This window comes from Maniola jurtina, chromosome 12 (assembly GCF_905333055.1).
Source record: "Maniola jurtina chromosome 12, ilManJurt1.1, whole genome shotgun sequence".
In the NCBI taxonomy this organism is placed as follows: Eukaryota; Metazoa; Arthropoda; class Insecta; order Lepidoptera; family Nymphalidae; genus Maniola; species Maniola jurtina.
The window spans coordinates 11,287,182-11,299,995 of record NC_060040.1 but is presented as its reverse complement, the minus strand read 5'-3'; the positions used below and the strand labels follow the sequence as shown (position 1 = coordinate 11,299,995).

Below are 12,814 nucleotides of genomic sequence, written 5' to 3'. Positions count from 1 at the left end.
AAATCGCAAAATTTTCGTATTTTCGTAACGATCGAGGAATTTAACGATTTAGACCTTAGAGCCTGCATTAATGCAGGCTCTTTTGTGGGCATTCCACGTCATATGGAGTGGATGTTAACTTAGATAAGAAAAGTGAGATTCTGGAATTTGTTATTAGGGCCAATTGTACTTCTGATATAGCTGAGGGTCGTGAGCCGTGCCCCTTTTCTATTAATTATTATATTATAATGGTAGGAGTTTTCTTGGCTTTATAATGAGGTGAGCTACCTCCTTTCGCTTAAGAAGTACGTGATTGAAACTTTTAGGTTTAATGATTATTATGAGGGATAAATACGGGTACCGACAGCTTTAAGGTACGGAAAAAAGGGCAAAGGACCAATACATGGTCGGTCACCCATACAAATACAGACCTCAGTCAGCGCTATTACGAAGGAACAGTTTATTTGGACCCGTATAACGGCACTTGCTCTCTATAGTATTTTATCTCGAATATTCAAATGTTAAACTAAAACTTTATTCCTATGTCCTTTTATTTACATCGGGGTATTTGTACGGAACACGCTTCCACGGTTCCGTGCAATTGTGTCAACACCAACAGTAAACCACTGTATTTTTTTATATGTCCATAAAATACATAAAAGTATTTCGGTACATATATCGCAATTTAGGACACATTGCAAATAGATTTTGCTGTCAGACTGAGTATTGCGTCGGCAATACTGAGGTACATGCCACGTTGGTAGGTACCTACTTAGGTAGTGATTTTCTAATGCAAAAGTGTCGCCTCCATTTCCTAGCACAGGTTTTGAAGGTTTTCTTACTGCCTATTACTTATAGATGGCAATCCATACCTACTATTATTAGGTAGGTACTTTTACTTATTTTGAAAATAAAACAATGTGTGTCTGTAAGTATGTCTGTCTACTAATTTTTAAAACCTATCAAACGGTTTTGACTCTTGGTACCAAAATGTTCTGGAAAATTACCAAGTTCCCGCGGGATTTTCTAAAACTAAAATTCACACCAAAAAAGTCGTGAGCGTCATTTATTTTATATTAAGAGGGGTCTCTCCGTCACTTGCTCCATATAAACGTAGTTCCAATTTCATTTGAGTATTAAGCAACCAAAGTTACGCGGTCTTAAAAATTCACAACCAAACCTTTGAGCCCCTGTAATTTTAAAACTACATATTTTTAGAAAAATCTAAAACACCACAGGCACAGATATTACTTTCTAGAATATGTCTGCAAAATTTCATGGACTTTAGTTGCTTAATATTCAAATGAAATTGGAACTACGATTGTATGGAGTAAGTGACAGAGAGAGCCCTGTTAAGATAGCTTGCATCTCCGAGACAGATATTACCTAAGCTACTTTTTATCCCGGAAAATCAAAGAGTTCCCATAAGATTTAAAAACCCAAAACTTACGCTGACCAAGTTGCAGACCTATTTGTTGTTATAGCTGCAATGGAAATACACACTCTGAAAATTTCAGCTCACCAACCCCATATTTCGATTCATGAGATACAGCCTGCTGATAGACAGATGGATGGACAGCGGAGGCTTCGTAATAGGGTCCCGTTGCCACCTTTCGGCTACGGAACCCTGAAAACTTATATTTGAATTGTAATTGATTTTCGATATTTTGAGATTATAGTGAAAACCTTTAAACGAAGAAAACACAAACCATTAACAGGGCTCTCTCCGTCACTCGTTTCCACTCGTTTCATACAATCGTAGTTCCAATTTCATTTGAATATTAAGCAACCAAAGTCCATGAAATTTTGCAGACATATTCTAGAAACTAATATCTGTGTCTGTGGTGTTTTAGATTTTTCTAAAAATATGTAGTTTTAAAATTACAGGGGCTCAAGGATTTGTATGAAAAATTTTAAGACCGCATAACTTTGAAACCGAATATTTTAACAGAAATCTGGAAAACCACAGACATATTAGTTTCTAGAATATGTCTGCAAAATTTCATGGACTTTGGTTGCTTGGTATTCAAATGAAATTGGAACTACGATTGTATGAAACGAGTGACGGAGAGAGCCCTCTTAACTTTAATCCATTCACGCCGCGCGCCGCACCGTATCGCTTTAATTTACGTGATGTTTCATATTCCGTGGTCACGAACTCGCTTGATCGAGTCACGTAAACTAATTTGTAAATAAGCCAAAAAACTCATTGCCCTGAGTGGACAGTGTTTTGTAATCTCGCTCTAGGATGTAGGTAATTAGGGATTACCTAATGGGTACAACAGGTAACAATATTATTAGTGTGTGGTACCTATTGTGGTAATGAGAGTCGTAACTCTTATCATATTATTTTTATGGTTTTTGTTATATTCCCTAAGTCTGGGTAATACTCAGAAAAATACAGTGAGAAAAAATGATATTTTATCTATCATTTTTACTAGTATCCATGTAGTTTAACCGTGGAACTAGTAAAATTATTACTTTTCCTAATAGTTCACTGCATCCAAATCCTTTTAAGCGTTGAACTACTGGGATAAATTAATAATTGAACTCAGGTAGTGTGGAAAATTCAAGGAAACTTATTAAATTAAATAAAAAAAATGAAATTATGTAAGGTATAGGTTCTCTCATTATGTTCACAGGTATCATAATAATATTATGTAGTACAAGTTGTCCTACATAAAATCATTGAGAACGTATCTACCTCAGTGCATTTCATTTTTCATTTCATTTTTATTAGCTTCAAAATCAGAACTAAATATTATATACCTACCTACACGAATCTGTCACGAAAATTTCATGTACTTACAGCAAGCATCGGTGGTTCAGTGGTAGAATGCTCGCCTGCCACGCGGGCGGCCCGGGTTCGATTCCCGGCCGATGCAATCATATTTTTTAATTTTTTAAACCAGATCTTTCCAAATATTCCGATTTTTTTTTTAATGTTTAGATAATATGATTTTGACATAATTCATGCAATATGAATTGAATTTTTAACCCCCGACCCAAAAAGAGGGGTGTTATAAGTTTGACGTGTGTATCTGTGTATCTGTGTATCTGTGTATCTGTGTGTCTGTGTGTCTGTGTATCTGTGTATCTGTGTATCTGTGTATCTGTCTGTGGCATCGTAGCGCCTAAACGAATGAACCGATTTTAATTTAGTTTTTTTTGTTTGAAAGGTGGCTTGATCGAGAGTGGTCTTAGCTATAATCTAAAAAAATTGGTGCAGCCGTTTAAGAGTTATCAGCTCTTTTCTAGTTTTCTTGTAGAAAAGAAGGTTACATAACCGTTAGGTTCATAATATTATGTCAATTGACAAATGTCAAGCTGTCAAGATGGACGTTGCCTTGATACATAATTATTTATTTGAAAATGATGTTTTGGAAAACTGATACTTTGGATCGTCGGGGGTGTTATAAATTTTTAATTTACACTTGTTGTTATTTATGTTGTATTTTCATTCTATCAAACATGAAAGTTATTTGAGATGAATAAATTATACATATGCATATTATATAGGAATTAAAATACATACGAATGACATTCTGAACAGTGGTAGATTCTTTTGGAGATTCAAAAGTATACATCGATGTTCAAAAGTATATTTGTAAAAGTTTATTTGAATAAAAAATACATACACTATTTCCAATTTTTCCGTGAAAAATAATGACATAATTAGCTTGGACTAACAAAACCGCGCGACAGCAGCGTTTTACGATGAACATATCCAACGTCAGTGGAGAAGTATTAAGACACCCAAAACTTTAAAATCTAAAAACCAAATTGAAAAAAAAAAAAACCTACCTGATGTAATGTCTACTGTATGGTTGAAGCCGTTATTTTGTTATCAATCAGTGAAGTAACAATGTAAAACCAATCAATGACAAAAGACCTCGGTGGCTATCATTCGGTGTTAGACACTGAGTTAGCAAATTATTTTTATTTTATTTGTACCAGAAAGTTGTATCAATATAAATAAAAAGAAAGAAAAAGTGGACAGGGAAGCACTTATCTCTATAAGAGATCTCTACCAGTGACCCTTGGCAGTGCGAGAGGTTGCAAAGGGAGTAGAATAGGTACAGCAAAGATAGACAGTAATTATGAAAAAAAAAATAGTAGATATTATGTTATAGTATATACTTACAAATATTTATATATTAAATTAGACTTACAAAAACATACATACTTTAATACAACGCTTACTGTGGAGTATACATAGGCAAATTTTATTCTCGGAAATCAAAGTGTTCGCACGGGACTTTCTGAAACCTAAGTCCATGCGGACGAAGTTGCGGACAGCATCTAGTAATTTCATAAGTCACTAAGATAAACTATTTTTAACTCAGTCTGCGTTGGTCTCATAACTTCAATCTCTTGGAATGTTATCTTTTCTTTGTCTAAGAAATTTCTTTTACCTCAGTTTTATCAAAAGATTAATATAAAGGGGTGAGTGTAGGTCATAGAGAGGGGCATTACTGCTACTTTTAAATCATTTTCATTTAGTAAAATTGTAATTTTTGTTTACAGTTAATATACTTACTACTACGCACTTACAATAAATCGCTATATTAATTTATCTAGAAATTATGATCAAGATCTGATATTTCACAGGGGTTTCACGGAAAGTGAATTTTCGCACTTGATTGTAAGTCTGATAATTAAATTTCCGTAAAACATATCACTTGCTTCATTAATTTAACTCGACGTTTTTCCTTTTAACTAACATGATGATGTGAATGTTTTCGCTCGCGCACTTTTTAGCCGAGCTCAGGTCGATGACAGAGTGCGCGCAAATTTTTTGAATAATAAAGTGGGATTACATGTAGTAATTTTTAAACAGTGTGATATTTTCCTTTTCGCATGCTACCTATGAAATGGTCCCTCTCTAGAAAGTCGTTTTTAAATAAGGTGGAATTCCCAACTTCGCTACGCAAACCATCCGGCTTCTGAGTGCTTTGTCTTGCATTACGAAGGAGATACCCACTTACTTTGATCCCTTGCGGCTAAGTTTACTCTTATTACGTTTCCTAGTTATTAAAACTTAAGTTAAGATTAGCTTCTCTTTACTGAGATTAACAATTTAGTCTCTGAAATTTGTCTGAAGGATGCTAATTTTGACAAAGCTTACAATTACACTTAGCGTGCGTTTTCACTATAACATATGCCGCTCACTTGCTGGCACATGTCCTATCGAAACGCACCCTAAAATAGAATATCTAGATACAAAGTCGCTTTACCGCCTATGAATGTTTGAATGATTCAAAAATGGTAAAACTATTTTATGGGTGATCATAGTTACCTGTAACAATCTTATATATCACGATTACTAAGAACGCTTCAAGACAAAATAAACATAAAGTCCTTATTTTATTCGCCTTTTGAATTTTGCAGTTACGTTAAAAGCCATGTAAGTCTAGCGGGGTTGAAGAGTTGAAAAAAATTGTTTTGCTCGCAATGGTCACTGATAAATATTGACTTGAGAATAACATGACAAACCTTATATTTTCTATTTCGGAAATCAATTCTGATTTCTGACCCTTGACCGAAAATATTTGTTGGAAAACAAACCTTATTATAAAGTTATCCCTATCTATCCCTAATTAAAAATTAAAACTAAACTACAGGATCGCTCGCGGGGGCTCCCTCTCAGAATGACAAGGAATCGTAATATAGTCCATCACGCTGACCAAGTGCGGATGGACAGACTTCACAAACCTTTGCGAATATTATGCAGAACTCTCAGATATTAGCTAGAATGCAGGTTTTACCAATTTGCTTGTTAAAGAGATGCGTCCGGGATCGTACCCCAGGCCTCCTGAATAAAAAGCTGGCATTATAATCACTAGGCAATCACCTAGTGGCATGAAGTCATAGAGGCGTTGAAGCACTGCTAACCCTTTTTGAAATAGCTCAATCTGCGAGTGAATGGAAACTACCTAACTAATCAATGCCTACATTTTCATCAAACCCAATGCACGCCAATGCAATCACCGCTTCTTAGGATAACACTGTTATATAAATAGTGATATCCTAATTAAATCAAACCTATCGATAACTTGTTACTCGGATTTCTTACTGTCTTTTTTGAATTGACTGCAATCCCATCTGGTGAGTGCAAGTAATGAGAAGAGTCTAAGATGAAAGCGGGCTAACCTGGAAGTGGTATTGCAGTTTTTATCAAATCCATACCCATTTAGTTTCTACACGGCATTGTACCAGAGCACTAAATCGCTTGGCGGCACGGTAGGGTGGTAACTAGCCACGGCCAAAGCCCCTCACCAAACCAGACCAAAAATTTAGAAAGTATGAAATTCTAAACCCCTGCCGGGAATCGAACCCGGGACCTCGCACTAATAAGAACACAGCGCTTACCACTGCGCCAGAAAGGTAGTCAAATGATGAAAAATAGTAAATGTTCACAGATTGTGGCTTTCGTTACCTATTTGATGCTAGTTGTAGTATTTTCAAGCGCATAGTTTTTCGCGACGTTCTAAGAGTTCTGAATAAAACATCTGGGAAATGTGTGCTCAACGGCGAATGCATCCGTGTTTGTTGTTTTACAAAGAGGGCAATAACAAACCGCTGAATTATTAAACAGGTCTGTGTTCCGCCTTTGCTTTCGTGAAAACTATTTTTGGGTTGAAAACTAGACAAAATTTGGCTAGTGGATATTTTTTCAGAACATTTTTACTATTTGGGAACTAACCTGTATCTATAGACTATAGGTAATTCTGTTGAAAATGTTATGCAAACAAGTATAAATTAAAAATTTATAACACTCCCGACAAGTGAAAATTACAGTAATAACTAGAAAAGAGCTGATAACTTTCAAACGGCTGATCCGATTTTCTTGGATTATAGCTAAGAAAACTAGATCAAGCCACCTTTCAAACAAAAAAAAAAACTAAACTAAAATCAGTTTAGGAGCTACGATGCCACAGACAGATACACAGATACACACGTCAAACTTATAACACCCCTCTTTTAGGGTCGCGGGGTTGTGTCAGTCTGGCCAATGTGGATTGTTGTCGAAAATACGGGCAGCATTTCCACGCTGAAAAGCCACGCTGATTCTTTACGTAAAATTAAAAAACTTCTGGTCCATCAGGATTTTTTATTTAGATACAACTTATCTTGACTTCAATCTGACCAGTGTACCTAAGTGATGATGCAGTCTAAGATGGATGAGTTAAACTGAAAGGAGTATGGCAGTTTTTTATTAAAACCAATATCGCTATGGTTTCTGCATGGTATCGTCACATGAGTAGGCATCTTACCGGGACGCTATATCGCTTGGCGGCACGGCTTTGCCGGTAGGGTGGTAACTAACCACGCCCGAAGCCTCTTACCAGGAGAGCGGTGATAATAACTATTGGAATAAAAATTCAACTTGTAATAGGACAATAAAATATGCCACGTAACGATCACGGACTGACTGTACCGTACCTACTGTTTTAACAAAATATATTAGGTATATTTAGTTAATTAAAGCCTTCTCGTGCAAGGCTAAACAATAAGTTACCAGATTACTGATAGTGATAGAAGACAATAGTGTGGATTGTACAAATGCTGCTATTTTAGAACAATACAGGCTTCTGGTTGGGACAATAAGGATAGAGCGGGCGGGGGTTTAAATTGCTGGAGAAGTTTCGTTAACCGATGTAGTTTTATTGTAGATGATTTTGAAATGGTATTTTACTTCAATACTTCGGCCATCAGTTTTTCCATGGTATACAGTTCAAAATTTGTCAAATTCTTTGCTATTTTTTTTAACCCCCGACCCAAAAAGAAGGGGTGTTATAAGTTTGACGTGTGTATCTGTATATCTGTCTGTGGCATCGTAGCTCCTAAACGAATGGGCCGATTTATATTTAGTTTTTTTTTGTTTGAAAGGCGGCTTGATCGAGAGTGTTCTTAGCTATAATCGAAAACAATCGGGTCAGCCGTTTGAAAGTTATCAGCTCTTTTCTAGTTTTCTTATAGAGGTTTTTGTGTCGGTGGTTTTTTAAATTTTAAGTTATACAATTTGCGCTTCAGTTTATCTTGTACTCAAAAAAGTATTGTAAGTGAAGAGGGTTGAATTTCCCGTACAGATTTACAGAGACGTGCTCGGAAACCGAAATAGAAAATGTGAAGCAACAATTTTTTACATGACCTCGAGGTTTTTTGCCAGTTCAAATTATTTTTATTTACTTTTCACCCGACTACACGGTTTAACAGTCTATCACACTTCACACTAATATTATAAAACGAAAGTTTGTGTGTATGTTTGTTACTCTTTCACACTATAATTTAGCTACTTTTTATCCCGGAAAATTAAAGAGTTCCTACAGGATTTTTGAAAAACTTATATCCACGCGAACGAAGTCGCGGACATCTGCTAGTGTAGGTATATAAATGTTCGTCGGTTCATCGGTTCCTACATGACGGTCACGGCTGCTATTAAATGGTATATAAATCAAAGTGCTTCAAAACAGCTTGATATCGTTTTCACAAGTAATTTAATTTGTTCTTGAACTTAGCCTACAATTTCTTAATGAAAATAGTCTATTTTCTATTATTACGTGATAAAAATGTCAGGCGAGTAGGGCATATAATTACTCGGAAGCGTTTAGGTACACCACAGAATTTTAAATATCGTATTCGAAATAGTATCCGAGTTCTTCAATAACAGAGAGACCTGTCACCGGAGTTTGTGTAGCTACAGTATGGCAATCACGATTTCCTCTGATTGGTGGAAATACTCTCTCCCTATTGGTGGAAATGCATAGTTGCAGCAAATATACCATAGATTCCAGTCAAAAAATTGTGTCAATGATTAATGAGACTTTTTCGCATTTAACCAGTGGGATAGACGTATCAACGTAAACCTAAAACCACTCTGTCTTAAAATGGAAGATAGATATAATACCAAATCATAATATACTTCTGACATCCAAAGCAACGTAATTTATTTAAATTGTCACGCTATACAAATACGTCTGTTTTACAATAACGCAAACTGATGTTTCACAACACATCTGTACGGCAACAAGTTGTTCCCTTTACCACTTCTATACATAGCCTAAATTCTGTGATCCACACCATTTTATTTAATAAGGATTTCGGTCTGGCACCAACTTAAGATTTCTCTCAGCGATTACGCGAAGGAATTTGTATAATTAAGAAATTCCAAGATTTAATTTTACTTCTTAGCAGCTTGAACACATTATTAAGTACTAGCTGATGCCCGCAGCTTCGCCCGCGTGGATTGGTCAGATCCCCTGCAGCATCAGGATTGAGGAGTTGGACTCCAAATTTTTTATGAAACAATGTCGCAAAGTTCCTCTATCGATTAAAAAAGAAATGACGCAAATCGGTTCAGAAATCTCGGAGATTTCGGTGTACATAGGTAGAAAAACACAACTCCCTTTTTAAAAGTCGGTTAAAAAAGTACCCTATTTTACGCCCTGGTCAATCCTCTACTTGCCTGTGAAAGTCCCGTCAAAATCGGTTCAGCCGTTCCAAAGATTAGCCTTTTCAAACAGACAGACAGACAGACAGACAGACAGACAGACAGACAGACAGACAGACAGACAAAAATTTTAAAAACGTGTGATTCAGTTATGGTATCGTTCAAATAACCATATGAGCTTAATATGAGGTAGTTATTTCGAAATTACAGACAGACACTCCAATTTTATTTATTAGTATAGATGTCGAAAAACATAGTAGAGTGTAATTTGAATTACTGACTGACTGACAGATAACGCACAGCCTGAGCCGCATGGACCAAGAAATTGCAAATATACCTTGAGTACCGTAGAGGAGGTATAAGGAATGATTTTAAGAAAATAAGCATATTTTTTTACATTACTATACCTACTTATATACTATCTAGTAATTAAATAATTTAAATTATATGAACTTAACAACATAACTATTTATATCAAACTGCCTGAAACAATAAGTATTTTTTCTATTACGCCAACTTTATTGACCCATATTCGCCATGTTGAATTTATAACTACGTAACACTTTTTATGGATTGTTTGTATGGATGGATGGATGTCTATTGTTTGTATGGATTTGTTATTTGAGATTCTAGAATCCTTTTACAACTTAGAAATGTGGGAATAAAATATCGTAATCTATGGTCAAACTATATTATTATGTATACCAATAAAACAAATTGGAAAAGTAGGGCCGAAGTCGGCCGCGCGGTATTAAAGTACCTTTTTTTACAAAGCTGAATAACTCGTGCAACGAACCTAGAAATTCTTTGCTCCGATATATAAAAGAAATTGGTAAAGTGTGAATAGGGCTGTCACATAATGTAGGAGTTTGGAGTCGCTATCAAGGTTTTAAAACTTTTTTTATGTATCTGTAAACTAGCGAATACCCGGCGAGTGCTACTACGTTAAACATAATGTGTATAATGCATTGTTTTAGTGGTCTAAAACCATTTCGCATTATTGCCTTTCTAATGAAACCGATTTGGGGCACATCGGTTGGATCCAACCGGACCGGACATAGGCAGAAACAATTTTTGTGTTTATAATATATATGAAGAGCTAACAAGTAAAACGGTTTATGCACAAAAATAAATTTTACAGGAGGAGCAAAAAGCTGAAAGAAAGCTGTTGAAATTTGGATTAATTAAGCCGTTTTGATCGGAATCAAGATTCTTGGATCCAATTTTAGCACTTATTTAAACCATTTTGTTTGGAAATGAATTGAGAGTTGTATTCAGTGATCGCAATCGCAAGCTTTGATCTCAAGTTTAGCATAGTTTTAGACCGCTTTGCTCGAAAATAAGTTCAAATTTTTTTCCAGTGAGCTAAAACATCCAGGTTAAAGAAAAAAAAAGGATTTTGATTCGAAGTTTAATAACACCGTCCTTTTCGCCAGCTCCTCAAATATTTTAGCAGGTACGATACGTATTAAAAATAAAGTAAATTCTCACTGTTTTTTTTTTAGTAAAAATACGCCGCCTACCTACCTACCTTGAGCCTTAGGCCATTTAAAGTTCAAAAATAATATCACTTTATCTTATCTACTTTTACTTTTTTTCACTGAAGTCAAATGTCACTAAGTTTTGATATGGGTCTGACTTAGGTCCAACTTATGAATATTTTATTTTGGTCAGTATTTTTGGGATGGAACTTGTAAATCAACTTTTTATTTTGTTCTTATAAGAATAGAACTGAAAAAGATATTGCCAAAAATAAAAATAAAGTATCTTTCCTTCAATACTTTTGCAGAGGCGTATTTATTACTGGCTTTTGCCCGCGACTTCATCTGCATCTTTTAAATTTTCCTGAGAAAAAAGTAACAGGAATCATTCCGTGTATCATCTACTTGCCTGCGAAAGTCCCGTAATAATCTATTCAGCCGTCTGATTAGCTCGGACCGACAGATAGATAGACAGACAGAACGTAAGCTTAATGAAGTGTAGTTATTTTGTAAAAAAAAAAACTAATAAAAATGTCTCGTCAGCCTTCTAATTAATATCTATTCTATTAAAATCACTGCATTCTTTTCAAGAATTATAATATTAATTATTTACACCCATCATGCTGCTTCAGAGCGGTTAAGTGGGTTATGACTATGAAGAACCATTCCAAAAATTCTAAAAACTAATAAAACTTAGGTCAATTTTTTTGTACTTACCATTTGAGATAAATCGCTGAAATTAAATATAATGTATATGACTAACAAAAGAAAAAGGGAAATATAAAACATTTCAAACGCAACCTTATGTCATGATATTGTAAACTATGAAAAAATCGTTGTAACGTCTCATGCGCAAGATCTGATAAAAAAGTATTAGCACTCCGAGTTAGGTTTTTAAAAGCTGACAACCGGAATACTGAATTAAACGGGGTACTAACTAGTGTCTATGAAACTTATGCAAGTATGTAAGATAAGGGAAGACTTTAGTTGCAAGTCTGATCTAAAAAATGTTATTCAATCAAATCAAGCACAAATCCGTCGTTTTATTTCTAAAGAACGGTTAACTGCAAAAAGTTTTTTTAAAATTTTATTCACCCAAAAACGTGACAGTTTTCAAAAACTGTGTTGCGTGTTTCTATAAAAGAATGCTACGTATGATCAAAGTTGTAAGTTTGGTTCTACGTAGCATTTTTTATTAGAAACATCGGTTTTATAATTCACATGTTTTTTGGCGATAATTCAAAAACTATTTTTTGAAGTTAACCGCTGTTTAGACATCGGATGGCAGAAATCAGTGTGACCTGTCTTATTATTTAATTCTTTGTTAGAAAAATGTTCGATCAGCGTTAATTGTTGAGGAAGGTTTCTAAAAATACTATCTCTTATTTTTCTTAAATCTTAATTTCCTTTTTTTTAAACAAAAATAGCGAGCAAACGAGCAGGCGGGTCACCTGATGTTAAGTGATTAAGGCCGCAAATGAACATTTGCAACACCAGTGGTACCGCCGATGCGTTGCCGGCCTTATGGATGTTGGGTTCTTTGCTGATTGTTTTATTAGAAGTGGCAATTATTATGCCTCAAATGTTCATAAAGACTTGCAACTAAGTATGTAATATTAAAACTCTCTAAGCAAATGGTATTATGTAGTGGTACTGAATAAGATAGTAGAGTATTCTATAGGGTATAATTGAAGTCTACAATGCATTAATGTGTGGAGGAAATCGTATGGATGTGAATCTAGCATGCTGTAACGGCGTCTGCTTACTTTCTGAACGCGCTGTGAGACCTGGGAAATACAGTATCTTGTTAGTAATATAGCCTATAGGATACTATAAATATCTAACTAGAAAGAAGTTAATAAAATTATACTATTAAGAGAAGTCCCAGTGCTCTGCATAA

General features: G+C 35.0%; 1 protein-coding gene and 1 non-coding gene across 4 annotated transcripts in view; one reads left to right on the top strand and one right to left on the bottom strand.

Annotated features, from left to right (window-relative positions):
- The window catches only part of LOC123870352 (Kv channel-interacting protein 4-like), a 283,490-nt gene that overhangs the window by 88,543 nt on the left and 182,133 nt on the right, over positions 1 to 12,814 (bottom strand). The window contains exon 2 of one of the 3 annotated variants that reach the window (XM_045913611.1): positions 12,681 to 12,701. The exons of the other annotated variants lie outside the window; for them this stretch is intronic. Within the exon in view, the coding sequence (XP_045769567.1) occupies positions 12,681 to 12,701 (21 nt within the window). The remainder of the gene's footprint in view (positions 1 to 12,680; positions 12,702 to 12,814) is intronic. 3 annotated transcript variants of the gene reach the window in all.
- Positions 2,794 to 2,864, top strand: Trnag-gcc. Its single transcript has one exon. It is a non-coding gene; the product is annotated as a tRNA-Gly (tRNA).